The sequence below is a fragment of the Martes martes genome (assembly GCF_963455335.1).
Source record: "Martes martes genome assembly, chromosome: 2".
NCBI lineage: Eukaryota > Metazoa > Chordata > Mammalia > Carnivora > Mustelidae > Martes > Martes martes.
Window position 1 is genome coordinate 102,364,330 of NC_137889.1, and position 27,256 is coordinate 102,391,585.

The 27,256-nt window shown below is 37.6% G+C and overlaps 1 protein-coding gene across 1 annotated transcript in view; it reads left to right on the top strand.

Moving 5' to 3' along the window:
* BANK1 (B cell scaffold protein with ankyrin repeats 1) overlaps positions 1–27,256 on the top strand; it is a gene marked incomplete at its 5' end in the record, with an annotated part of 292,454 nt that overhangs the window by 232,287 nt on the left and 32,911 nt on the right. The window contains 3 exons of the mRNA XM_080796335.1: positions 4,832–4,910; positions 8,284–8,598; positions 12,825–13,127. Coding sequence (XP_080652461.1) covers positions 4,832–4,910; positions 8,284–8,598; positions 12,825–13,127 — 697 coding nt within the window. The remainder of the gene's footprint in view (positions 1–4,831; positions 4,911–8,283; positions 8,599–12,824; positions 13,128–27,256) is intronic.

A 27,256-nucleotide genomic window follows, 5' to 3' on the forward strand; every position in this document is an offset into this window, starting at 1 on the left:
CCAGCTGCTAACACCATCACCTTGAGAGTTAGAATTTCAACATATGAATTTTGGGGTAGACGCATTCAATTTAAGCATTCTCTTTCCTGATTTTTCTGATATCTTTCCCTCCAGGCTTTCTCCTTTGATTTGACTGTTTATTCTAATATCCTTTGCTGCATACTAGAATACAAAAATCAGAAAAGTTTGAAGCAAATGTTATATCCAGGAATCATCATGATATAGATATAAATTAAAGAAAATGGAGTGAATAAGATCATCTAGAGAAAATTCATTCTGTGACAAGGACAAGAGAAGGACAAGTATATGGCCCAAGAAAAGCCAACTTGTAAAAAGGGTTGGGCAGTGCAGACTATAGACCACATATAAAAACAACTTTTGCTTGGAAAAAATATCTAAATCCTACATTTTTCTTGTGACACATAGTTTTAGTATTATATCAGTGTGTGAACAAGAGAATGAACCAGTTATCCACAGGTTCCTTTCAGATTTTGGGATTCCATAATTTTAAATGAAAATAACTATTTTTTACATTTACAGCTACAATCCTAACAAAAGAACGAATTTAAATTTTGTCATTCCCACTTTTGTGAGAGATGGCTGAAATCAAACCAAGTATATGGTCCAAGAAAGGTTCAGGTACCTCATGAAGGCACAACTGCGGTGCGTTTGAAACAAACAGGGTGAGAGTGTGGTTACAGGGTCACGTGCCAAGGTGAAGTTCATAGCTTATTGTTAGAGCTGCACCATGGGCAGACATCAAGACCAAAAGTCTGTCTGAAAAAATGGAACATACGTCCTCAGGTTATTCTAACAAAACTTTAGTCCACAGTAAGGAAAATGTCCACTTTCCCTTCCTCACAGCTCGTCTCTTATTCTCCTTTATTCTTTTCCCAATCTTAGAAGGACTTCCTATTTAATTTTTACACTGAAGATTTCAATTCCTATTATCTAAAGAAAACTTCATTAAAAATCATATGATTCTGCTTTTATACCATATTCCTAGAGGCCTAAGGAGAAAATAATTCTCTTAAAAGATGTAATGAGAGCTAAAATAATATAGTCCTTCTATGCACCTTTGAAAAAAATATTGAAGGCTCTGATATTATTATTCGTGGCTTTAGTAAAACATCGTTCATTACTCCTCACATTTAGGAACTATAATCTTTATTACTTCCATTGGAATATTATCTTAGATTCTGCAGCCTAGTATATTCATTTAGGGTAAAATATAAAATCCAGGGCCTGTTTGCTACTCTTCAAACATGTATGTGTCTTCTTATTCTCATTCCACAGACTGCCATGTGCTTTACAGCTCGCAAAATCATTTATAATCAACACTATGGAAAGTTGGGCAAGAGTTAAGCTAATTATAATATCTTCAGAATCTCATAACAAGATTTGGAAACCAACTGCCATGTGAAGATTGTTTTTATTCACTCCCTCAAAATCAGAAAATGATGATCAATTTGTACAGCGCTAGATGCCAAAGCCATGTGGAGCTTTATAAATCTCAGTCAACAAGAAGTTCTCTTTTTAGTTTATCTTTGATAATGAATGATTTTAATTTCATTAAACATTGTGTGCTGCAAGGAGTATCTGTGGGCTGGAATATTAAATTGAGCATATTCAGGGGATAGATTTTATTATTTAAGCTGGATTTTTCATTTAGAGAAGTGGGACTCAAGGCAAGTATCAAGATAACTTTTTAATACAATCTCCTCACAAAAAAAGCAAATTAATAAAATTTTGCCCTGATTATCTGATTATTTCTTAATTCTCCGTTTCACTTCTAAGAACTGGATTTGGGTACTGAACTAAAATATTATATTCTAATCATCTTATTATTTTGTCTTCTCTCCCTATAAAAAGATGATAGTTGTGGGAATGGAAATACTATGTCTCTTATTTTTAACTTATTTTCCCCAGTTGCTAACAGAGTAGTTAGCACATATTAGGCCTGCATAAATATTTAACAACTGAATGAGGTTAGACTCTAGCCTTAGAAAAAGGAACTTATTAGAAAATTACCCTTTTTTCATTCTTAACTCTATTATCTTATAAATTATCTAAGCATTTTTATTAACAAAGCCACAATGCCACACTTCAATCAGATAGAAAGTTTATATTTCAGTTCTTTTTCTATCAGTAGAACTTCTAAAGGCACACAATTGAGGGGAAAAAAAGGGTTAAATAATTATTGATTATTGAAAATTCTCCCATCAAATCGATGTGATCACTCTGCTTATTAAGTGCATATCTATATTTTGTAAGATGAAGGAAAACCTAACATGTGCAGGTTACATTTATTAAGCACACACTGTGTGGTAGAGATAATATGTGTTTCGCTTACATTATTCTTATTTAACCCTCTCAGCAAACTGATGGCATACATATTACTATTCACATTTGACAGAATAGAATATTGAGATTTAGAGTTAAATATCTTGCTTGATATCATGCAGCTAATCACTAATAGAGCTGTGATTTGATTGATCACACCATCCATGCTCTGCCCATTGCCCCACACAGCCAAGTGCTAAAGTGATTATATGTCAGGGTACCACCACACTTGCTGTCTTTGAAGCCATCATTGATTTCAATAAACAATTATTAATATGTCATGAATCTAACATATTTTTTAAGCTAAATCTGATTTTAAGTGTAGGGAACTCAAGTAAGAAACCTTTGCTTTTTAGTTTAAATATTTCTAAAAATCCTCTCATTCCTGAGAAAACAATTAGTCTCTGCATAGCCTGATATAAAAAATGTCAGTTTTACATAATATTTGTGAGCCAGCTCAAATCTGTCAAACTCAGCTACTTTTTAAATTTGGAAAGCTTCTCCCTTCAATACCTTTTTGGGCTTGCTTGTTTGTTTATTAATACAAATGTCATATAGCTTAAGTTAGGACACAAAAATGAGTGCATTAGATTGTAACCTCAGTACACACACATATACCCACACCCTTGCCCATAGTCTCTTTATTAATTCACACTTTTTGAGCTTATAATGTCTAGGCTTATGAATAGTAGATAGGAAATTTTCACATAATTTCTGAAATCTTTGAAAACCATCCCTGTTATCCAATCTGTAAAGACTTCCTTGATATGATTGTAAGAGTTTTATGGATTTTTTTAATGTATTCTTGATCTATCTTAAGAAGAAAAGAGGTCAGTCTAATTGGAAACAAAGAATGGCTATATTAAACAATGCATTTAATACCAAAGCATGGAAATATCAATCAACATGTCAATCTCCCTTGTGAAGTTGCGGCTTTTTGTATTAGCATTTGATTGAGTCCACCAAGGGGAAAATATGACTTAAATATAAAATGAGCTTCTGAATCAAGCTCACTACAAAAAAATACTAAAAAGATTTTTATTTTTAAGATTCTACTGGAAATCAAAGACCATGATGTTTAGTTAAAAAGAAAGGAAGGAAGGAGGGAAAGAAGGAAGGAAGTTAGTTAGTTCCACTGGGGTCCCACTGACCAAAGTGAGTGACCAACCAAATTGATGAGGTCAATATGCAAGTCAAATACTTTGCATACCAAAGCATTTGGCATATTATTACAAATTTAATAATGCTTCAATATGAATGCTTCTAATTTTTAAGGGACATTCCCAATGCAGAGCAAATGGACTAATCATTTCAGCTTTAATAAAAACAAAAGAATAAATCATTTGAATAATCACTTGCAGTTCATGGTGACAAAATGTGACCTATGTTAATGAAACCAACCTCCACCTTGTTCTCTAGATGCTTTGGCACAGAGTTGTCACTGGTTATTACTTACCTTACTCTATGAGCACAAGTATGTTCCCCTACTGTAGAACCCATGTCTCCTTCAGAGATTATAAACAAAGACTAGCAATTCAGAGATAACAGGTTTCTTTTTTTTCTCAGTAATTCTTCCTTCTTAGTAGAACTGACTTCAGAAAAACAAACATAAATAACCTTATTCTGTTCCTTTTTTCTTTTTAAAGACAGAAAATAAACCATTTTACAATTCCACTGTCTTTCATTGTATTATAATACTTGATGTAATTAAGAATGTCTTTTGAGGGGCTCCTGGGTGGCTCAGTGGGTTAAAGCCTCTGCCTTCGGCTCAGGTCATGATCCCAGGGTCCTGGGATCCAGCCCCACATCGGGCTCTCTGCTCAGCAGGGAGCCTGCTTCCCTTCCTTTCTCTCTCTGCCTGCCTCTCTGCCTACTTGTAACCTCTGTCAAATAAATAAAAAAAATCTTAAAAAAAAAAAAATGTCTTTTGAACTGATAGAAGATAAAGAAATGTTAAAATGAAAGAAAGCTTTTGTTTTATTTTGTTTTTTAATTTTATTTATTTGAAATAGAGAGCATGAACAGGGCAGAGGGAGAAACAGACTCCCCACTGAGCAGGGAGCCAAATGCCAGACCTGACCTGACCCCAAGGCAGACACTTAACCAACAGAGCCCTTAGGTGCCCCTGAAAGCTCATTGTTTTTAAGAGAAATAGTCATGTTCAATTTTATTTAAGACTTATTTATTGCACCTAAATTTCATGACTATTGTTTTGAATCTTAAAGTAGTTCCTAATACTTTCATTTTTAAGTTAATTTGTTGTCTATTCTAAATGTTTTATTGCCACAGTTATACTTTCAATACTTTTTGTCACTGAACTCTTGTAGATGGCAAAAATACAATAGCTAAGATATGTAGTATAATCAAGGTATTTAATTAAAAACTAAAATCATAATTTCCACAGGTATTAACTTTCCTTTTGGTGTCTGTAAATGCAGATATATTAAGATTAATGGATATTATTAAAAATTATATTCATTTTTTTCAGATCCCAGAAGTTAGCAGAAACGATGAGCAAGAAAATGACTATGAAGATGATATTACCTCATTACTTATATCTTCTCCTAGTAAGTGTTCCTGGATGTTAGAAATATATGTATATATGTAGCATCTATATTAAGGTACATGTAACTGGTAAAATAAGACTGAAGAGAGCATAGGAGAGCATGGAAAAGCATTTAATTAACTGAATGACTTTTTTTTTTTAATCCAAGTCAAGATGTTTTTGTTTATTAGAAAAAAATTCTTTGTGACAATTGTTTTGTAAACTGAATGACTTTTAATTTATAATACGGTAGAGATGTTACTACATTATCTTGCTAATTTACATACTTCTATTAAGTTCGTGTTAAATAATCAAAAACCAGTCTTTCCTACCCAGAGAAAATACACAAGTCAAGTTGATGCAAATATTCTATTTGACAACTCTGTTTTTTCACTTTTTTAAAAAACAAAGTCACATTCTTTTCAGACCTTAGTGTTCTCTGCTAGGCAATGAGAAGCTTGGACTATAACTCTCTCTAAGGACCTTACTGGCTATGATAGGATGTAATTCTATATTCTAATGTCCGAAGACTAATTTCCCACATGTATGTTACTCTACCCATTATTCCAGATTCCCCTGGTATACAATAGCTTGCTCAGTCAGAATCTTCACCGGCATACCTGATAGGCTTCTCCCACTCACCGTTTTCAAATTCAAAAACCCTAATGCCTGACCTTTTCAAACCTACACTACCTGCTGACTTTCCCATCTCAGTAAGGGAAGATTCTTTCCTTGTTTAATTTTGTCCAAAAACCTGGGAGTCTCCCTGGGCTATTTTTTACTTCCTCTCTCACCCCACACCCGATAAGATCAGACAGTTCTGTTGACTCTGCCTTCACAGCATAGCCAGCATTCAGCTGTTCCTCACTCTGCCGTGATTTCTCCCAGTCCAGGCGCCATCAGCGCTCCTCTGGGTTATTGCAGTAGCACAGTGGTTATCACTGAGGGACTGTTTCCCACGCACAAGAGGATCCTTGTCAATAAACAGAACCCGTCTTATTATCATGACTTGAGAAGAGAGGTTTACAACTAGCATTCAGTGGGTAGACACCAGAAATTCTGCTAAATATCCTAGGATGCACAGGACATACCCCACAGGATCCAGGATCCGAAATGCCATCAGTATTGCTATTAAGAAACCCAGTGTAAGCAGCTTCCACATTTGCCAGCCCTAATGCTCTATGCTCCTGAAGGAACGAATCATTTTTCTCTTCCAAATTTCCCAGTACCTTCCCATCATACTCATCCTCCTCATCATCTAAAAAGCTCTAGATAACCTTCTTCAGTCCCATCTCTGACCACTCTCTTTGTTGATTCACAGCATGGTGATATCTCACATATCAAGCATTCTCTGGCCACAGGGCATTGCCCATTTAACACTGTATAGTTGATATTCAGCTAACCATTACTGACCACTGGTTTCTCAAATATAGGCAAATGGACCTGCAAATCAAATACAATTAAAACAATGTCTAACTAGCATACTTTAGCAAATCAATAAACACCTTCAAGAGTTAGGGCATAACACAAAATCATGCTATGTATGTAAGCAATGGATTAATGCACTGAATTTTACACTTATACATTTTATTTTCATTTTAATAATAATAAAACTGAAGATCATGACCACTTATTTATCATGACATTCAGTCCTCAGAAGAACTGCCTGTAAAGAGAGAAATGTTATTTCAATTATTTATAGAGAACAACCTCATTTCCCTAGACCATTAGGACCTGGAATTGTCTTGTGTTTGAAATACTGTGTGACTGGACTCGGGCCTCAGGCTCCCTAATGGGTTAGTGGGTGAAGCATAACACACCTTAGCTGGCAGATTTTCACTGGTATCACCATCACTATGAGGCTTGCTAAAACTCACTGACCCACTACATCCAACTCTCCAGAGCTGGATCCCAGGTTTGGACATTTTTGACAAGGACCAAGGAGGCTCTGTGGCTTAGACAGTGTGTACATAAAACATAAACACTGAGTCCATAAACATAAGGTGGCTACAAGTAATTTCCTATAGCATGAGTGTAATTATTAGTTGATCGATTTGCCCAGACAGAACTAGTGAAGTTCCTTTGCTAGCCTGAGCCATAATTCCTTTTCAGTCACTGCATCATTGACTCCATCAACATTTCTAAAGACTACTTTATTTCAGGCTCAGTGTTTGGATTTAGAGGAAGAAAGATGAATGAGATTTGTGCAAGAGATCTCATTCTGTAGACTGCTCTCCTCAGGCTCCTAATTAAAGAATCTTGGTCTGCAGTTGTAGTACTGAAACTATATCTTTCTTCTTTTTCACATGAAAGGAAAGAACAATAAAACATAAAATTCCATGTAGAAATATGGATATCATCATGGGTACGATTTTTCCTCATGACTAATTTTCTCCCATAACTGAAAAGTTTCTACAGATTAGCTGTTCATTGTTTAAAAAAAAAAAAAAAAAAAGTCCTTTTTCTCCATACTCTGCCAGTTTGCTTCTTTAGCCAAACTTCAGCTTAGCAACACTGTAAAACAACAATCTTCTGCTTCTTTGTTGCACTGGCAATGACAACAATTCACATATTCCCTCCAATTTAGAGATTCCAAGATTGTTTTAAAATTTTGTGAATCCTTTATTTAAAGCAGAGTTTTTATAAAGAAAATTTAACAAATTTTAAGATTTAAAGTTATTGCATATCTTTTTTCAGTTCTTCTTGAGTGGTTAGAGGGTATCATATGAAAACAAATGATGAAATCATGATTCTTAAGATGAAGGGAATTTGGATTATGTGGTTAAGCTTCAGGCTAGGATATATTTTATAGGTGACAGAAGTGAGTCTCAGAAAGATTTACCTACTATCGGTGATTTGATGCCTTCTCCACCAAAAAATATTAACACTCCCCCCAAGTAATGTTTTCAAGAATTAAGATACAATCTGGTGATAATTATATATTAAAATAATAATAAGATCACATTATTATGATAATGATAATTATTGCATTATTTACAAGCAAGTTAATGTTTACTCTTTTCCTTGCATTTACCTTTTCCATTACTCACTTATTACTGGTTGGGTCAGTTATTTTGTTTTCTAATAAAAATGCAGTAATACAGACATATATATGAATCTGCTCAAACAATAACTCTAGAGAACCAGAAAGTTATTGTATATATGTGTCTTATAGTGAGGTAGCAAGGTATGATGAAGCTTTAACTGTTCATTTGGTAAATACTTTAAAAGCCCAAGAATGACTATTCACTAAAATTATGCACTTGTCAGCTTTGGACCGTATCAACTCATAAAAGCTTTATTAGCAGTACGACTACTTCTGTGTAAAATCAGAAAATATGAAATGCCTCCAGATGGTGTGTTTAAATGAAATCTACCATCTTCATCATAAACAGCCACACAGAACCCAGCATTTCATCACGCAAGCGGGCAGACATCATACAGGGAGCGTGCCAAAGGAGCTGAGGCCTGTGAACTGGCCAAGGAAGAGAAAGAGAACGCCTCCGGCACCGAGGCTGAGCAGAGCCCGGCAGACGTTGGCAGTGGGAGTTCTGTGAACGAGTACGATGAGGACTTGTATGTGTTCATTCCTGGAGGCAGTCCAGAACAGAATTCAGCAGAGGCGCTCCTGAGCAGCAGACCGCCGCTCCCCCCACCGCGACCTGTCCCTGCTGCCTCCCAGCTGGAGAAACCTCACGGCACACTACAGGGTAGGTTTAAGGTTAAAACAGCAACAACAGAAGTTTGACAGGCTTCCCTAGCATACCGTGCAGTGACAGATCTGTTGCAGGGAAGATGAGCTTTTAAAACCAAGAGCAGCTTTCCTGCTGTTCCTTAACAAGAGATACTTGCCACTAACTCACCCACCCTCCTTCCCTCTGTCCCTCCCTCTTTCTCGCCCTTTCTCTCTCTCTTTCTTTCCTTTTCTCTCCCTCCTTCCCTTCCCCCACCCCTCCCTCTCTTTATTCTAGAACAGTCTCATTACAACGCTTTAAGTAAGTAAAGCAATAAAACTTTAAAGAGTTTGTAGCCCGTCACATAAAATGAACCTCAAGCATCATGTGGAAAAGTAAATGACACCTTTCCTTTTAAAAAAGTACTCTTAGTCTTCTGGCAAAAGGAAAAGGCTAATGTTTTACAGATTTGAAATTGACCTTGGGGACTTTCACTTGCTCCCTGGTAGCTGTAGGGGAAGCAATTGGTAAAAGGTTTATCACACACTACCTTGAGACCAAGCCTGAGAACACTCAGTATATTGCTGAAGTGGAAGAACAGTTAAACGACTCTGATCACGGTTGTTCCCAAACGCAAGAATGACCTGTGTAATTCACATGATGGGTGGGTCATGGGGGAAGGCAGTTACTATCAAGAGGAGCTTCCATATTGGGCTGATCTGGCCAGAGCAGTCAATAGCCTAACAGACTTCCAGCTCCAGATTCACTCGGCAGTCACTAATTATCACCCACTTTATTGATCACTATTTTATATCTACTTTCCAAATTCAAAAAGTGGTTCTTATAATGAAGTTTTAATAAGAAAGATGAAAGACATATCTATTATTAAAACTCTGCTTGTCATTATACGTTTTAGCTTTTGAGTCCCAGAGGGCTACAAAGTATATAAACACCGTTGCAAAAAAAGTGAATTTTGAAGCCATGAAATTTAGCATTTGCATATTGAAGGGCCTGTTTCTATAAAGGTTCAACTTGATGAACATAAACCTTTACTAAGGTTATACACTGTATTTAGAGTTGAAAAGTCCTCCTTAAAAGAAAGTATGGAAAACCTCATGGGCACTCCTCTGATTCTTTCATTCATTCAACAAATATTAATTGACTACCTACAATGAGCCAAGATCTTATAGACCGTTGCGATAAATCAATGAGGTAAGTGTATCAATACTGGGGCTGGGAAGAGAGACATAGATAAACAACACACTGACAATAAAATTCTGGTATAGTTTCTCACTTTTTACAGATGTGAATAATTTTATATAATTATTAAAATAAATTGTTAAGAAGGCAAAGTTGTCTTTTATCAGGTTGAATCTCTTAAAGGCACTAATAATAAATCATATTGTCACAAATGTAAATTTTTATACATAGTATATTAGGAGGCCTAAAACTACTCTATAGAGAGCATTCACCAGGCATCTAAAAGCAGAAGTGTAACATCGGCTAATATAGCTTCTGAAAAATACCAAACAGAAAAAGCAAGATGAAACAAAAAATCCCCACTTTTTATTTTAAAACTATACTTTTATTTTCTATGCAGTGTTACTTTTGATCTCACATTTTCATTGGGTTAATATTGGTGATAGTGTAAATGCAAAATAAAACATCAATATTTTTTTTCTTAAAATTCTTTGACTAAGGTCTTTGAAAGTAAGACAAGAATCTACCACTTTTTTTTTTTCCAGCCAGAGACTTTGTATCGGGATCTTTGACTTTAGCTAGTGATACCTTCAGAATTGTCTTCTAAGATTAGTTTCCATATGCCCTCAAATTGCCAAAAAAGAGAGTCCACCTCTTCATGTCCTGAGCATCAGATTCCCCATGGTGGATTTATGGGCACATTCACTGGAGAAAACAAGAATATAAAACAGTGTAGAACACTTTTTAGTTGAAAAAGAACACATTGTCCCTTTTTATCTTCCCAACACTCTTGCAAAGCAACAATCACTATGATCCCTCTTTGACTCAGACCCAAGACTTTATAGCCTGTAATTAGAATGTATCAGATACTTCTATAAACAGGCTTCCTCGGCTTTTAAGATTCTTCTCTTTGTTACATACTCTCCCTCTTTTTTTTTTTTTTTTCAAAAGTTAGGAAGATAGGAGTGATTTAGTTTCATCTTTATTTACTAATGTACAACTTGAATTAAGAATGCTCAGGCCCCACTCTGACATGGAAAGTGGAATCTGATACACTGGGAAATAAAAAAGTAAAATGTGTTATTTCTGGTGCAAGCCCAACTTTAGAAAGAGTTGGGAAGGAAGGTGGGTGGAGAAACAAAGGGAGTTAACAGCTCAGGAAATGGGTTGATAAAAGTAAGATAGTTGACACATTCTGCTAAAAATGAAACACTGTAAAAATGTTTCCCACACACTTAATCTGGTTTCACCTGTTATGCTGTCAGTGAAACAGAAGTCATGAAGTCAAAATCTCAGTACCATATTATTCCTAGGGAGAAAGGCAAGTCATGCTGATTTGGAAGTTAGTGCTAGGCATGTAGGCATTAATACTTCTTGGCTTGAACTAACTGAAACAATCAGATCTAAGACTCCTTTGGGGGAGGATCTCAGCCTCTCTTCATGAGCCTACCCAAAACAATTGCTGAACTACTTAAAATAATATATTTGATTCTGCTCTACAACTTGTCTTTCTCCTTAACTTCTACATTTTTCCATTAAAATATCCATAAATAACCTAAAATTTTCTGGTCAGATTTTCACCAAAGAGGAAGGAGAATATTCTCTCTTAGGTCACATGCATAAATCTCTCAGAACAACCCAGAAAAGCAATGATTTTTGAGTCAACAACTGAAATTCTTTGTATTTTATTGTTTTCATTAATGCTTTATGCAAAATATCAAAAGTCTAATTTTTTAAAGATTTTAATTATTTATTTGAGAGAGAGAGAGAGAAAGCAGGTGGGGAGGGGCAGAAGGAGAGGAAAAGAGAGTCCCAACCAGACTCCAAGGTGAGTGAGGATCCTGACAGGGGGCTCAATCTCAAGACCCTGAGATCATAACCTGAGCCAAAAACAAGAGTCAGACACTTAACTGACTACGCCATCCAGGCACCCCAAACGTCTAATTTTTTTAAAGATTTTATTTATTTATTTGACAGAGAGAGAGAGAGATCACAAGTAGGCAGAGAGGCAGGCAGAGAAAGAGAGAGAAGCAGGCTCCCTGCTGAGCAGAGAGCCCGATGGGGGGCTCAATCCCAGGACTCTAAGATCATGACCTGAGCCGAGGGCAGAGGCTTAACCCACTGAGCCACCCAGGTGCCCCTTAAAAGTCTAATTTTTAATAAAATTCTCATTGGTGTGGCAGGGATCCATCAAAATTTTTTCCAACTTACTCATTAACCAAAGTGTGTTATACCTTTGTCTTCTAAATAACTGCTACTAAAATATTTTAATACATTCTTTAAAAAACATATAAAGATTTTACTAACTATTAAAACAATAAAAGGTCATTCTTTTCATATGAATTAATCTTCAAGTCATTGATTATCCATACCTTGTCACAAATTCTCTTTTCAGTGTTCTTTATCTAAGAATGAGGTTCATGCTGGTTTATAGACATCCAGGGTTGCATTTTGGAATCTCAGTTTGTGAAATCACAGTGAGACTTCCTGTAAGAAACTAAATAATGGCATGTTTGGCTATTCTCCCTGTCATTTTCAGAGAAATTGAATGTTAGGCAAAACACCCAGTGCAGGCCCTATGAAAGGTGAAAAAAAAAAAAAAAACTTAGCATATTCTGCTTGAGAAAAAGTTTTCAGAAGCATTTGGAATTTGAGACTAGTTTTATCACTTGATTTTCTGATATTAAATTCCTTATAAACTATCTGGAAAATACTTACATGGTTATTTATATGTTTTCAAAGAAGACCATGTTTTAAACAAACTTTTTTTTTTTTTTAAATTGTATTTTTAAGTAAACCCTGTTCCCAACACGGGGCTCAAACTTAGAGCCCTCAGATGAAGAGTCATGTACTCTACTGATTGAGTCAGCCAGTTACAAACTTTTTTTTTTTTAAACAAAGTTAACAATTACAAACTGCGGGAGGATATGTTAGTAAATTATATGGTGTACTTTTCATTTTTAAATATATGAGACAGTATAAATTATTTGGGGGGAGTTTCAAGGAAGTGACAGACAGATATCAACAATAGAAGAGTAACCACCATCTAAATATTTCATAAGCAGGGAAAATGGTGGAAGGCCAAATGGAAAGAAGTCAAAATTGGTGTGATCTTGGAGCAAGACAAGAAACAGGAGGTGAACCCAAAGAACTAAAGAAAGAAGATGAAAAGGAGCAGGAGAAGGAAGAAGACCCCTACACGTTTGTTGAAATTGAAGACAGTGACTATGACATGATACTGGCTAATATGAGTATGAAGAAAAAAGTGGGGAGTTGGTCTTTCATTATAAACAGACCTCCTGCCCCTACACCTCGACCCACAAATATCCCTCCGAAAGAGGAAACCACACCTTACATAGCTCAAGGTAATGCTTTGTGCTGTTTGTGTGTGAGAGAGTGCTTTGGGGGTGAGAGGAATTGTCTTCTTTTTAGTGGGGTCAAAAATCCCAAAGATGAAAAGTTCTTTTCATGTCATAGGTGAGTTGTATTGGCCCATTTTTAAATTTAGAAATACAATGAATAAAGAAAATAAGAACAATGGGTAGGGTTCTGGTTTATAATTCTTCATTAAGAAAGGATAGTTTTGACAAATTATCCAAAGAACATGAAACCACAGCTTGTGTGGAGAAATTCTATTTGAATCTTTTCCTATAAAAAGAAGCTAAACTCCTGTGAGTAATTGCAGATTTTCTTGCAATTTCCAAGAAAAGAGGTAAATACTTCACTTTTGCCCCAACTTTACTTTTTGCTCCTATTCCCACATTAAATAACTTTAAAAACCAGAAAAGTTGTGAACACTAGAATCTCAGATATGTAACCACAATTACTCTGAAAATTGCACTTTACCCAACAATTAAAATTCACTTCATCTGTCATAGAATCTCTACTTCATTTTAGACTTCATTTCTTCTTTCTCATTTTCTGCTCAGTTGAATCTAAATTTAAAAAACTAACAGATCTCTGAGTTTTCTTAAATATCTGGAGTCCCAGCAGAGTATATTTACACTATTGTTATTTTCTGACACTCTTCTATACTCTGTTTAGTTTGATGTAGTCCCCAAGTCCATAGCGTCTGAGAGATGACTTTTATTTATCAGTGCGTTGCATGCATTTTTGGGCTAAAATACCGTCCTAGGGACTGAGAAAATGGGATAAAACAATTTCCTCATCCTTGAGCAGTTCCTAGGTGGCAGATATGCAAATAAATATCCTTACAATGTGACACTTTATTAGATTTTTTTGGACAAAATATTTAGGGGATAACTAAACTGAGAAGCAATCAATTATACATTCAAACAATTTAAAACAAGTACTCAGGGGCGCCTGGGTGGCTCAGTGGGTTGAAGCCTCTGCCTTTGGCTCAGGTCATGATCCCAGGATCATGGGATCGAGCCCCGCATGGGGCTCTCTGCTCAGCGGGGAGCCTGCTTCCTCCTCTCTCTGCCTGTCTGTCTGCCTACTTGTGATTTCTGTCAAATAAATAAATAAAATCTTTAAAAAAAATAAAACAAGTACTCAAACAGAACATTTAAGTATACACCATGAAGCTATGCAAAAGAAGCAGTTACTCATCTGTGCTTAATATGTTCAAAAGAAACTATTTTATTGCTTAAGCATTGTTTTGAGACTTTGTGTAAGAAAATTTGTGAGTATATATAATTACTAGTGTACCATACATTTAGTCAACAGTGATCTACTGCTGAAAATTTTTAAGAAACTATTAAAAATTAGAAAATAATAACAAATTAATAAATGTGTCAGCTAAAATAAAATGTTAACTGTAACAATTATCTAGATTATTAAGGTAGGGAGTAGCTGTAATTAGAAATTATAAGATTGTCTAGCATAGTGACATCTATGATATTATTAGCTCATACACAAGGATATTACTTCCCAATAAATATTTTTTAAAGAAAGAAGATAGATAGAGCTCACCACAAGAATTTAATTGTATTTGAGAAATTTCTGAAGTGGTACTTCCTCCTCTATATCCCAATCCTTGGGGAGTTCTCAGGACCACAAGTAGAGACTCCCATGTTGTAGTGTTCTATTTTTAAATTTTACCTTCTCATCCTTCTCTGGGCTGTCATTTTCTTATTTTCCATGAATTCTTTCTTCTCTATTTGTTTTTTCTTCTTTTCTTTTTTTTCTTTCTTTTTTTTTTTTTTTTTTTTTAGATTTTAATGTATTTATTTGACAGAGAAACAGAGCACAAGCAGGGAGAGCAGCAGGCAGAGGGAGAGGGAGAAGCAGACTCCCTACTTGAGTGGGGAGCCCAATGCAGGGCTTGATCCCAGGGCACTGGGATCATGACCTGAGCTGAAGGCAGCTGCTCAACTGACTGAGCCACCCAGGTGCCCATATTTGTTCTTTTTTTATATCATTATTTCCTCTTTCTTTGGCAGTGGTGAAGACACTGTAATTCAGTATTTTGTTATTGTTTTCTTTCATTTGGCTTTGATTTGAGTTTTCAAATTTCTATGATTTCATTTTTCCTGCAGTTTTCGTATTATCTCTCTTATCTTTGTTTGTTGTTTGTGACCGCCTAGAATGCTTGATACTTTCACCAAATATCTTAGCTGTGCTTTTATGTGTACAAATTTTAAGCACCAAAAACCTAAAAGGAAACTCTACTTGTTAACCTGTGGACTGCATTGTAGGGTTGTAGGCAGGTAACCAACTTTTTCATTGAATTACCCCAAAATGTTAGTTTATGTAGATCTATTCTTCTATGCTTTTCAGTTTACCTAGAAGAAAAGCCAAAACTCCAACCTACTTTATATATCTGGTTGCCAAACCTTTGAGATCAGAGCATGGGAAAAAGAAGACTGGGAAATTTCACCATTTATAATGCAAAATCTGACTTGTTCTTCTTGTGTTCAGTCCAGTGTATAAGCCTTGTCACCCACTGTGTCTCATGTCCATGGCCAGAACTACTTTTGTTCAGATTAACCAAAGAATAAGCCTTCCATCCTGGATGGTTGCCTCCGTTCATTGGAGAGGAATTTGAAGCTATCACTGCTTTAGACTTTTGGCTAATAAAATCTTTCTGTGTATTAAGTAAATTCCCTACATGACAATGGTCCAGTTTGTCATACACTCACATGTATGTGCGTGCACACACACACACAGAGACCTTAAAGAATCTTAGAAATCTTGAGTTTCTAAGAAATTTTAACAGCTATTCATCTTACCTACTTATCACAAGTTTGACACCCTTCAGGATTTATATGAAATCTTTCTTTTTTTTTTTTTTTTTTTTTTTTAATTTTTTTATTTTAATAAACATATAATGTATTTTTATCCCCAGGGGTACAGGTCTGTGAATCGTCTGGTTTACACATTTCACAGCACTCATCATAGCACATACCCTCCCCAATGTCCATTTCCCCACCACCCTCTCCCATCCCCCTTCCCCCCCGCAACCCTCAGTCTGTTTCTTGAGATTGAGTCTTTTATGGTTTGTCTCCCTCCCAATCCCATCTTTTCATTTTTTCTTTTCCTACCCCTCCCCAAACCCCCCCACCTTGCATCTCCACTTCCTCATATCAAAGAGATCATATGATAGTTATATTTCTCCGATTGACTTATTTCGCTAAGCATGATACCCTCTAGTTCCATCCACGTCGTCGCAAATGGCAAGATTTCATGTCTTTTGATGGCTGCATAGTATTCCATTGTGTATATATACCACATCTTCTTTATCCATTCATCTGTTGATGGACATCTAGGCGCTTTCCACAGTTTGGCTATTGTGGACATTGCTGCTATAAACATTCGGGTGCACATGCCCCTTCGGAGCACCACGTTTGTATCTTTAGGATATATACCCAGGAGTGCAATTGCTGGGTCGTAGGGTAGCTCTATTTTCAGTTTTTTGAGGAACCTCCACACTGTTTTCCAGAGTGGTTGCACCAGCTTGCATTCCCACCAAGAGTGTAGGAGGGTTCCCCTCTCTCCGCATCCTCGCCAGCATCTGTCATTTCTTGACTTGTTAATTTTAGCCATTCTGACTGGTGTGAGGTGGTATCTCATTGTGGTTTTGATTTGTATTTCCCTGATGCCGAGTGATGTGGAGCATTTTTTCATGTGTCTGTTGGCCATCTGGATGTCTTCCTTGCAGAAATGTCTGTTCATGTCCTCTGCCCATTTCTTGACTGGATTATTTGTTCTTTGGGTATTGAGTTTGATAAGCTCTTTATAGATTTTGGATACGAGCCCTTTATCTGATATGTCGTTTGCAAATATCTTCTCCCATTCTGTCAGTTGTCTTTTGGTTTTGTTAACTGTTTCCTTTGCTGTGCAAAAGCTTTTGATCTTGATGAAATCCCAATAGTTCATTTTTGCCCTTGCTTCTGTTGCCTTTGACGATGTTCCTAGGAAGAAGTTGCTGCGGTGGAGGTCAAAGAGGTTGCTGCCTGCATTCTCCTCAAGGATTTTGATAGATTCCTTTCGCACATTGAGGTCCTTCATCCACTTTGAGTCTATTTTCGTGTGTGGTGTAAGGAAATAGTCCAATTTCATTTTTCTGCATGTGGCTGTCCAATTTTCCCAGCACCATTTGTTGAAGAGGCTGTCTTTTTTCCATTGGATATTCTTTCCTGCTTTGTCGAAGATTAGTTGACCATAGAGTTGAGGGTCTATTTCTGGGCTCTCTATTCTGTTCCATTGGTCTATATGTCTGTTTTTGTGCCAGTACCATACTGTCTTGATGATGACAGCTTTGTAATAGAGCTTGAAGTCTGGAATTGTGATACCACCGACTTTGGCTTTCTTTTTCAATATTCCTTTGGCTATTCGAGGTCTTTTCTGGTTCCATATAAATTTTAGGATTATTTGTTCTATTTCTTTAAAAAAAATGGATGGGATTTTGATAGGGATTGCATTAAATGTGTAGATTGCTTTAGGTAAAATAGACATTTTCACAATATTTGTTCTTCCAATCCATGAGCATGGAATATTTTTCCATTTCTTTGTGTCTTCCTCAATTTCTTTCATGAGTACTTTATAGTTTTCTGAGTATAGATTCTTTGCCTCTTTGGTTAGATTTATTCCTAGGTATCTTATGGTTTTGGGTACGATTGTAAATGGGACTGACTCCTCAATTTCTCTTTCTTCTGTCTTGTTGTTAGTGTAAAGAAATGCGACTGATTTCTGTGCATTGACTTTATATCCTGACACTTTACTGAATTCCTGTATAAGTTCTAGCAGTTTTGGAGTGGAGCCTTTTGGGTTTTCCACATATAGTATCATATCATCTGCAAAGAGTGATAGTTTGACTTCTTCTTTGCCGATTTGGATGCCTTTAATTTCTTTTCGTTGTCTGATTGCTGAGGCTAGGACTTCTAGTACTATGTTGAACAGCAGTGGTGATAACGGACATCCCTGCCGTGTTCCTGACCTTAGCGGAAAAGCTTTCAGTTTTTCTCCATTGAGAATGATATTTGCGGTGGGTTTTTCATAGATGGCTTTGATAATATTGAGGTATGTGCCTTCTATCCCTACACTTTGAAGAGTTTTAATCAGGAAGGGATGCTGCACTTTGTCAAATGCTTTTTCAGCATCTATTGAGAGTATCATATGGTTCTTACTCTTTCTTTTATTAATGTATTGTATCACATTGATGGATTTGCGGATGTTGAACCAACCTTGCAGCCCTGGAATAAATCCCACTTGGTCGTGGTGAATAATCCTTTTAATGTACTGTTGGATCCTATTGGCCAGTATTTTGGTGAGAATTTTCGCATCTGTGTTCATCAAGGATATTGGTCTGTAATTCTCTTTTTTGGTGGGATCCTTGTCTGGTTTTGGGATCAAGGTGATGCTGGCCTCATAGAATGAGTTTGGAAGTTTTCCTTCCATTTCTATTTTTTGGAACAGTTTCAGGAGAATAGGAATTAATTCTTCTTTAAATGTTTGGTAGAATTCCCCTGGGAAGCCGTCTGGTCCTGGACTTTTGTTTGTTTGGAGATTTTTGATGACTGTTTCAATCTCCTTACTGGTTATGGGTCTGTTCAGGTTATCTATTTCTTCCTGGTTCAGTTGTGGTAGTTTATACATCTCTAGAAATGTATCCATTTCTTCCAGGTTGTCAAATTTGTTGCCATAGAGTTGCTCGTAGTATGTTCTTATAATTGTTTGTATTTCTTTGGTGTTGGTTGTGATCTCTCCTCTTTCATTCATGATTTTATTTATTTGCGTCCTTTCTCTTTTCTTTTTGATAAGTCTGGCCAGGGGCTTATCAATCTTATTAATTCTTTCAAAGAACCAGCTCCTAGTTTTGTTGATTTGTTCTATTGTTTTTTTAGTTTCTATTTCATTGATTTCTGCTCTGATCTTTATGATTTCTCTTCTCCTGCTGGGTTTAGGCTTTCTTTGTTGTTCTCTCTCCAGCTCCTTTAGGTGTAGGGTTAGGTTGTGTATTTGAGACCTTTCTTGTTTCTTGAGAAAGGCTTGCACTGCTATATATTTTCCTCTCAGGACTGCCTTTGTTGTGTCCCACAGATTTTGAACTGTTGTGTTTTCATTATCATTTGTTTCCATGAATTTTTTCAATTCTTCTTTAATTTCCTGGTTGACCCATTCATTTTTTAGAAGGATGCTGTTTAGTCTCCATGTATTTGCGTTCTTTCCAAATTTCCTCTTGTGATTGAGTTCGAGCTTCAGAGCATTGTGGTCTGAAAATATGCAGGGAATGATCTCGATCTTTTGGTACCGATTGAGACCTGATTTATGACCCAGGATGTGGTCTATTCTGGAGAATGTTCCATGTGCACTAGAGAAGAATGTATATTCTGTTGCTTTGGGATGGAATGTTCTGAATATATCTGTGATGTCCATCTGGTCCAGTGTGTCATTTAAGGCCTTTATTTCCTTGTTGATCTTTTGCTTAGATGATCTGTCCATTTCAGTGAGGGGAGTGTTAAAGTCCCCTGCTATTATTGTATTACTGTTGATGTATTTCTTTGATTTTGTTATTAATTGGTTTATATAGTTGGCTGCTCCCATGTTAGGGGCATAGATATTTAAGATTGTTAGATCTTCTTGTTGGACAGACCCTTTGAGTATGATATAGTGTCCTTCCTCATCTCTTATTATAGTCTTTGGCTTAAAATCTAATTGATCTGATATAAGGATTGCCACCCCAGCTTTCTTCTGATGTCCATTAGCATGGTACATTGTTTTCCACCCCCTCACTTTAAATCTGGAGGTGTCTTCGGGTCTAAAATGAGTTTCTTGTAGGCAGCATATGGATGGGTTTTGTTTTTTTATCCATTCTGATACCCTGTGTCTTTTGATTGGGGCATTGAGCCCATTAACATTCAGGGTAACTATTGAGAGATATGAATTGAGTGCCATTGTATTGCCTGTAAGATGATTGTTACTGTATATTGTTTCTGTTTCTTTCTGATCTACTACTTTTAGGGTCTCTCTTTGCTTAGAGGACCCCTTTCAATATTTCCTGTAGAGCTGGTTTGGTGTTTGCAAATTCTTTCAGCTTTTGTTTGTCCTGGAAGCTCTTTATCTCTCCTTCTATTTTCAATGATAGCCTAGCCGGATATAGTATTCTTGGCTGCATGTTTTTCTCGTTTAGTGCTCTGAATATATCATGCCAGTTCTTTCTGGCCTGCCAGGTCTCTGTGGATAGGTCCGCTGCCAATCTAATGTTTTTACCCTTGTATGTTACAGACTTCTTTTCCCGGGCTGCTTTCAGGATTTTCTCTTTGTCGCTAAGACTTGTAAATTTTACTATCAGGTGACGAGGTGTGGACCTATTTTTATTGATTTTGAGGGGCGTTCTTAGCATCTCCTGGATTTTGATGTTTGTTCCCTTTGCCATATTAGGGAAATTCTCTCCAATAATTGTCTCCAATATACCTTCTGCTCCCCTCTCTCTTTCTTCTTCTTCTGGAATCCCAATTATTCTAATGTTGTGTCGTCTTATGGTGTCACTTATCTCTCGAATCCTCTCCTCGTATTCCAGTAGTTGTTTGTCTCTCTTTTGCTCAGCTTCTTTATTCTCTGTCATTTGGTCTTCTATGTCACTAATTCTTTCTTCTGCCTCATTTATCCTGGCAGTGAGAGCTTCCATTTTTGATTGCACCTCATGAATAGCTTTTTTGATTTCAACTTGGTTAGATTTTAGTTCTTTTATTTCTCCAGAAAGGGCTTTTATCTCTCCGGAGAGGGTTTCTCTAATATCTTCTATGCCTTTTTCGAGCCCGGCTAGAACCTTGAGAATTGTCATTCTGAACTCTAGATCTGTCATGCTACCTATGTCTGTATTGATTAGGTCTCCAGCCTTCGGTACGGCCTCTTGTTCTTTTTTTTGAGGTGAGTTTTTCCGCCTTGTCATTTTGTCCAGGTAGGATTTGCTTTCTCCTGCTGTGGAATTCCGCTGTTCTTGGTGACTGAAGTTGGTTTTGGATGGTTTCTTGTTGATCTTCTTGGGGGAGGGGCCTGTTGTAGTGATTCTCAAGTGTCTTTGCCGCAGGCGGAATTGCACCGCCCTTGCCAGGGGCCAGGCTAAGTAATCCGCTCGGGTTCGCTTTCGGGAGCTTTTGTTCCCTGAGCGCTTTCCGTAGAGTTCCGGAGGACGGGAATGAAGATGGCGGCCTCCCAATCTCTCGGCCCGGAGGAGCCGAGAGCTTGGGGTTCCGCTCCTCAGTGCACTCTCAGAGCAAAGCGCCCAATAGCCCCGCCTCCCTGGCTTGCGGTCGCGACTCGAGGAAAGCAGTCAATTGTTGGAGCTGGAGAAAAGCGCCGGGTCGCTTTTGTCTCCGTGGCCTCCGGCCGCGCTCCGAGCCCACCCAGCCTGCGACCGGCACAAGGTAACCCTGGGCTTAGAGCTCACTCCTCGGCTCTGTCGCTATAGCCGGCTTCCCCGCTCTAATACCTGCGAGCTCTGCGGCACTCAGACATCCCCAGTCCTTCTGTGACCCTGCGGGTCCTGGGATTATGCTGACCCCGCCTGGGTTTCCCCCCAGTTTAGCCTCTGGAGCGATGTCTCCCAGTGGAGCCGACTTTTAAAAGTCCCGATTTTGTGCTCCGTCGCTCCGCCGCTTGCCGGGTGCCGGCCCCTCCCCCCGGGGTCTATCTTCCCGTCGCTTTGGATTCACTTCTCCGCAGGTCCTACCTTTCAGAAAGTGATCGATTTTCTGTTTCTGGGATTGTTGCTCTTCTTCTCTTCGATTTCCCGTTGGATTTATAGGTGTTCACAATGGTTAGATAAGCTATCTAGCTGATCTCCTGCTACCCGATGTCGTCTCAGCCTGCTACTTCTCCGCCATCTTGACTCCTCCCCCCTATATGAAATCTTTCTAATTCAATTACACTATTTGACTTATTCTCACAAAATTTGTGTTATATGCAGCCAGGAACCAGTGTTACAGTATGCAGGTTTTTTGTTTTCCTTTTTTTTTGTTATTAAGTATATAAAACCAGATACAGATTTTTGCCCTACATCCCTAGTCAGTAGCAAAATATGAACTGTAAATGAGGTCACCAAAGTTCCTTTCCATTATTTACTCTTTTCCTCTTTCACTGGAATATACTTGCTTGCCTATTGATTGCTGATCATCCTGTTCCCACATTAAGAAAACATTGCCTCATCAGCTAATTCTTTCTTGATGTTCTTTGCATTGCACGGGGTAAAAATCTTTCATCACGTCTTTCCTCTTTTTTTTCCCCTCCTTTTCATAGCTCAAGCAGCTCTATTAAATACAATTGCCATCATTTCCCAGAAAGCCATCCATTCCATTAAAAAAACATTAATTTGCCCCAATTCTTGCCAGAGCACAGAAGTAGTAGCAGAATGTTGGCATATCCGGAGTATGTTAATGCAGCCAAAAGAGAAGGATGTAGAATAGGAGATGGAAGAAGGCAAGATGCGGAATCCCAACTTACTATTTCAGAAATTCAAGAAAGTACTGGCAAAGAGACTAGGCAAATAAACTGGAGAGATACAGGAAAATCATGTTGGCTTTTGTCAGATCACAGGAAACATGTCTGTTGGGGTCCACACCCTGTACCTGGCACAGAGCTCCTGAAACCTTTGTGATTTCCTGGATGACAGTAGAATTTTTTTGCTCTAATGAGGCAAGTCTGAATGGGCCCCTGAATGGCTCCTGAATGAGGGTTAGTCATCAAATACACCAAGCTATGATTAGAAGCTTGGAATCTTCAGCCCTCGTCCCCCATTTTCTTGAGAAAGGAGAAGGGCTGAACATGGACTTATTGATCAATAGTGCCTATGGGAGGAAGACTCCATAAAGTCCTAACGGTAGGGGATTCCCAGAGATTCCATGTTGGCAAACAAATCCACACAGGAAGGCTGATACACCTCAACTAAGTGGGGATAGAAGCTCCTGCACTCAGGACCCTCCCAGACCTTGTCCTGTGTATCTTTTCATCTAGCTGTTCATCTGTATCCTTTATCATATGGTTTAATACACTAGCAAATGTAAGTGTTTTCCTGAATTCTGTAAGCCACTCTAGCAAATAAATTGAACCTGAAGAGGGAGTCATGGGAATCTCCAATTTGTAGCCAAATTAGACAGAAGTTGTGGATAAGCTAGAAATCTACTACTTGTGATTGGCATCTGACATAGAGTGGAAACAACCCTGTGGGACTGAGCCCTTCTCCTGCGGGATCTGACACTATCACCGTGTAGTGTCAGAATCGAGTTAAATTGCAGGACACTCAACTGGTGTCATAGAATTGCCTGATGGGGGGAAACCTCTGCATATTTGGTGACCATAAGTGACTGAAGTGAAGTGTTGTGAGTGGTAGAGGTGTGAAAGTGAAAGAGACACACGTAAAAGAAAGACAGGAGGAAAACTGGGTTTCCCTGTTACAGCTTTGCAGAACGTATTCATATTCAGCTGCTGTTGCCTAAGCAAGTAACTTCATATAGCTGAGGTTCCATTTCCTCATTGTAAGTTTGGGATAAAATTAATACCTACTTCAAGGATTCCTGTAATCTTTAAGTGAGATAAAATTAGCCATTATCCAGGACAATATTTGGTATGTGGTATACACTCAATAGGTCCTAATTAAAAACAATTCTACTTTGTCTTTTCTCAGTTTCTGGGCAGACAATGACTTAAAGTAACTTTACAGAAAAAAATGTGTGCTTCCTGGAGTCTGGTGGAGTCAGAGGCTAAGGAAGCTATCAGAGAAGGAGAAGGAGGAGGGTGATATCCTGTCCTCTAAAGGGATAAGTCTACTTGTCTACTCCTTAGAGTCTTAGTCTACTCCTTATAACAATTATTGTGAGACAACTTCCATGATAATTTCTAATTCACGCAGCAGTTCTACATGATTAGCATTAATAGCTTCATTTTGCAGATGACAAAACTGATGTTCAGTGAGTTTCAGTGTCATGCCCATGATGATAAAATTAGGAAGAAGATAGAGGATTTGGAACTAGATCAGTCTGGTTCCCACCACAAATTTCCTTTATTGATACATTTATTTCTGGATTATTTGTTAATATTTATTTCCTCCTCTGACCCATAAGACCCGTGGAGGAAGAGACCAACTTTTTCTGGTTTTGCCCATCATTGTATCTTTGGTACCAAGCTTAGTGCTGAATTCATGGTAGAAACTATGAATATTTGATGAATGTTAATTGAATGACTACAAAAATGAAAAAATGATAAAAAGTGACAAAAACCACATCAATGTGGTTCTTTAGGACACTTTATTAACACTCTGGAGAATGGACAGAAAAATATACTGATCTACTAATTCTTAAATTTCTCCTGTTTTAAACCATCTAATGGTTTTTTTTTTTTTAATTTTTGTTATTTGAGTATAGTTGACACACAATGTCGCATTAGTTTCAGGTATATAACACAGTGATTCAGCTTCTTTATACGTGACGCTGTGCTCACCACAAGTGTAGCTACCATCTGTCACCACACAGTGCTATTACAATACCATTGACCATATTCCCTATGCTGTACATTTTCTCTCCATGACTTGCTCATTCCATAACTGGAAACCTGTACATCTCACTCCCCTTCACCCATTTTGCACCACCACCACACACACACACACACACACACACACACACACCCTCCCATCTGGCAATCATCAGTTTGTTCTCTGTATTTATAGATCTGATTCTTTTTGTTTATTCATTTATTTACTTTTTTAGATTCCACATATTAGTGAAATCATACGGTATTTGTCTTGACAGTTAAACCATCCTATGTTTGAAGTACAACTAATGTGAAAAGGGGAGGTCATACAAAATGGGTCAAAGTTCTAGGATACTGACATACAGCTAAGCATTCTAACCCCTTTCACACAGTGTAAAATAGAGAAGCTCTATTTCAACCATCACCCCTGGAAGCATAACTTACTAATGCAAAACAAAACTAAAACTAAACCCAAGTTTAAAACTAAACTTATTAAGAGATGTTTCTGATTTTTTATTCAATTCTGTCATACTCAACCTAATTTGGATGAACAACAAAGGAATAATTTATTTTTCTTAAATGGAAAGATTTTGAAGTCTGCGTGCTTGCAGATGTTGTATTCTCTCCACCTTTCCCCCCCAATAATATGGCAAAGGATTAGGTTCATTAAATTTCAAGAATATGGAGGAATTACTATGGATTTACAGTCCTCCTCTATGACAGAATTCTTGATTTAAGAAAAATCAAGGAAAGAAAATGAACACTTTGCATTGTGTATATAGATTGGTAGTAAAACTATATCCATAAATCATGCAAAGAGATGACTGCCTATTGGGGAAAATTCTTCAACATCAATGGGTAATTTCCCATTTTCCCCTCACACAATTAATAGAGCCTCTGAAGGTCCTTCTTCAGAGTCTGTGTTGCTGGTTTGGGGTAGAATGTAATTTCCCTTGCAATTTTCAATTGCTACTGAATTGCCCTTGGCATTTTGCAGAGCAACAAAGTTGTGTATGACCTTTTTGAGAGCTACTCAGCTACTGGGACCCCAAAATGTCAAGTACAACTCAGTTGCTCTCAAAAATTTTCCACTTGCAATTCATTTGTACTTGAAATTGATCACATACAATGTAATTGAAATGCAAACAGAAAAAAAAAAGACCTTGTAGAATCTCTTAAGAAAATTAATCCATACCATTGTATATGTGAGAGAACTAAATGGTCTCTGTCCTCATCAGTGAAGAAATGTGGTCAAGTGGATTAAAGTAGGCCTTGGGTCAAATGCCTTGGTCCTACTCTCTGGCTGGGTGACCTTGTCCAAGTCATTTAGCTTCAGGCCTTATTATGTATATCCCAGATGCTCTCAGGATAGAGGGACACATTTATCATTCTGTTTGTAAGCCCAAAGTCCCCGTATCCCCGCTGTGATTCTCCACCTCTCCCCTTTCCTTGATAGGGTGCTGGTACAGCTCTGCAGAGGAACAGTTGTTCAGAACTATACTCACACTGTCCTTCAGAGGGAATCAAGCCTGCCTGTGTAACCCAGGAGTTTTGATTAGTTTTCTGTCCTTCTCAAAGCAGCACATCATAGCAACACTGAGTGAAATCTATGAAGGGCTTTGTTGACCATCTGTTAGAGCGTTGGCATAATAACAAACTTTCCCAGCCTCATCTTCCAGAAATTCAATTCCTTCGTGTTAGCGAAGGGAGAAAGAGTAATCAACTGTGGTGCAAACTGACATTATAAGATTTATATTACATGTGAAAGTAAATGCAAATATTATCAAGCACTTAAATTGTCATTCAGTAGCAGAGTGAATTCTGGTTATTTTTCCCCTTACCGTTTGATTTTTATAGAGTCCCTGCTAAATATGTCTTTAGTAAGAAGTTTAATTGGCCTAGAATAGTAGTTCTTTACTGGTGATGATTTGCCTTCCCAGAGACATTTGGCAAAGTTTAGGGACATTTTCAGTTATTACCACTGGGACAGTACTAATGGCATCTAGTTCATAGAGGCCAGGCATGCCACTAATCCTTCCTACAAGACACAGGAAAGGCTCCATCACAAAGAATTACCCAGTTCAAAATGTCAGCAGGTTGAGAAACCATGACATGGATAGTTTCCACTGCTAAGACAACGTAAACATCTGAATAGAGTGCTTCAGAGAATGGTCATTTGAACATGAAATCACGGATGGATCAAATAGCTATCCACATGAGTTGTCTTCTTTCTCACGTTAGACTTCCTAAATTTGCAGTATTTTTCACCAGCACTTTTAGTGTGCAGATTTTTTTCCCTCTAAACATGTAGCAGTTGGAGAAAAACAAGATGTTCTGTGGGGTCGGCACACTGAGAAGAGCCTCCTTGGAAAGAACAGCAGCACAGTGGAATGAAATTCATGCAGATTGTGAAGCTGGGCGAAACTGAATTTTTTTTTTATTTTTATTTATTTATTTGACAGACAGAGATCACAAGTAGGCAGAGAGACAGGCAGAGAGAGGAGGAAGCAGGCTCCCTGCTGAGCAGAGAGCCTGATACGGGGCTCGATCCCAGGACCCTGGGATC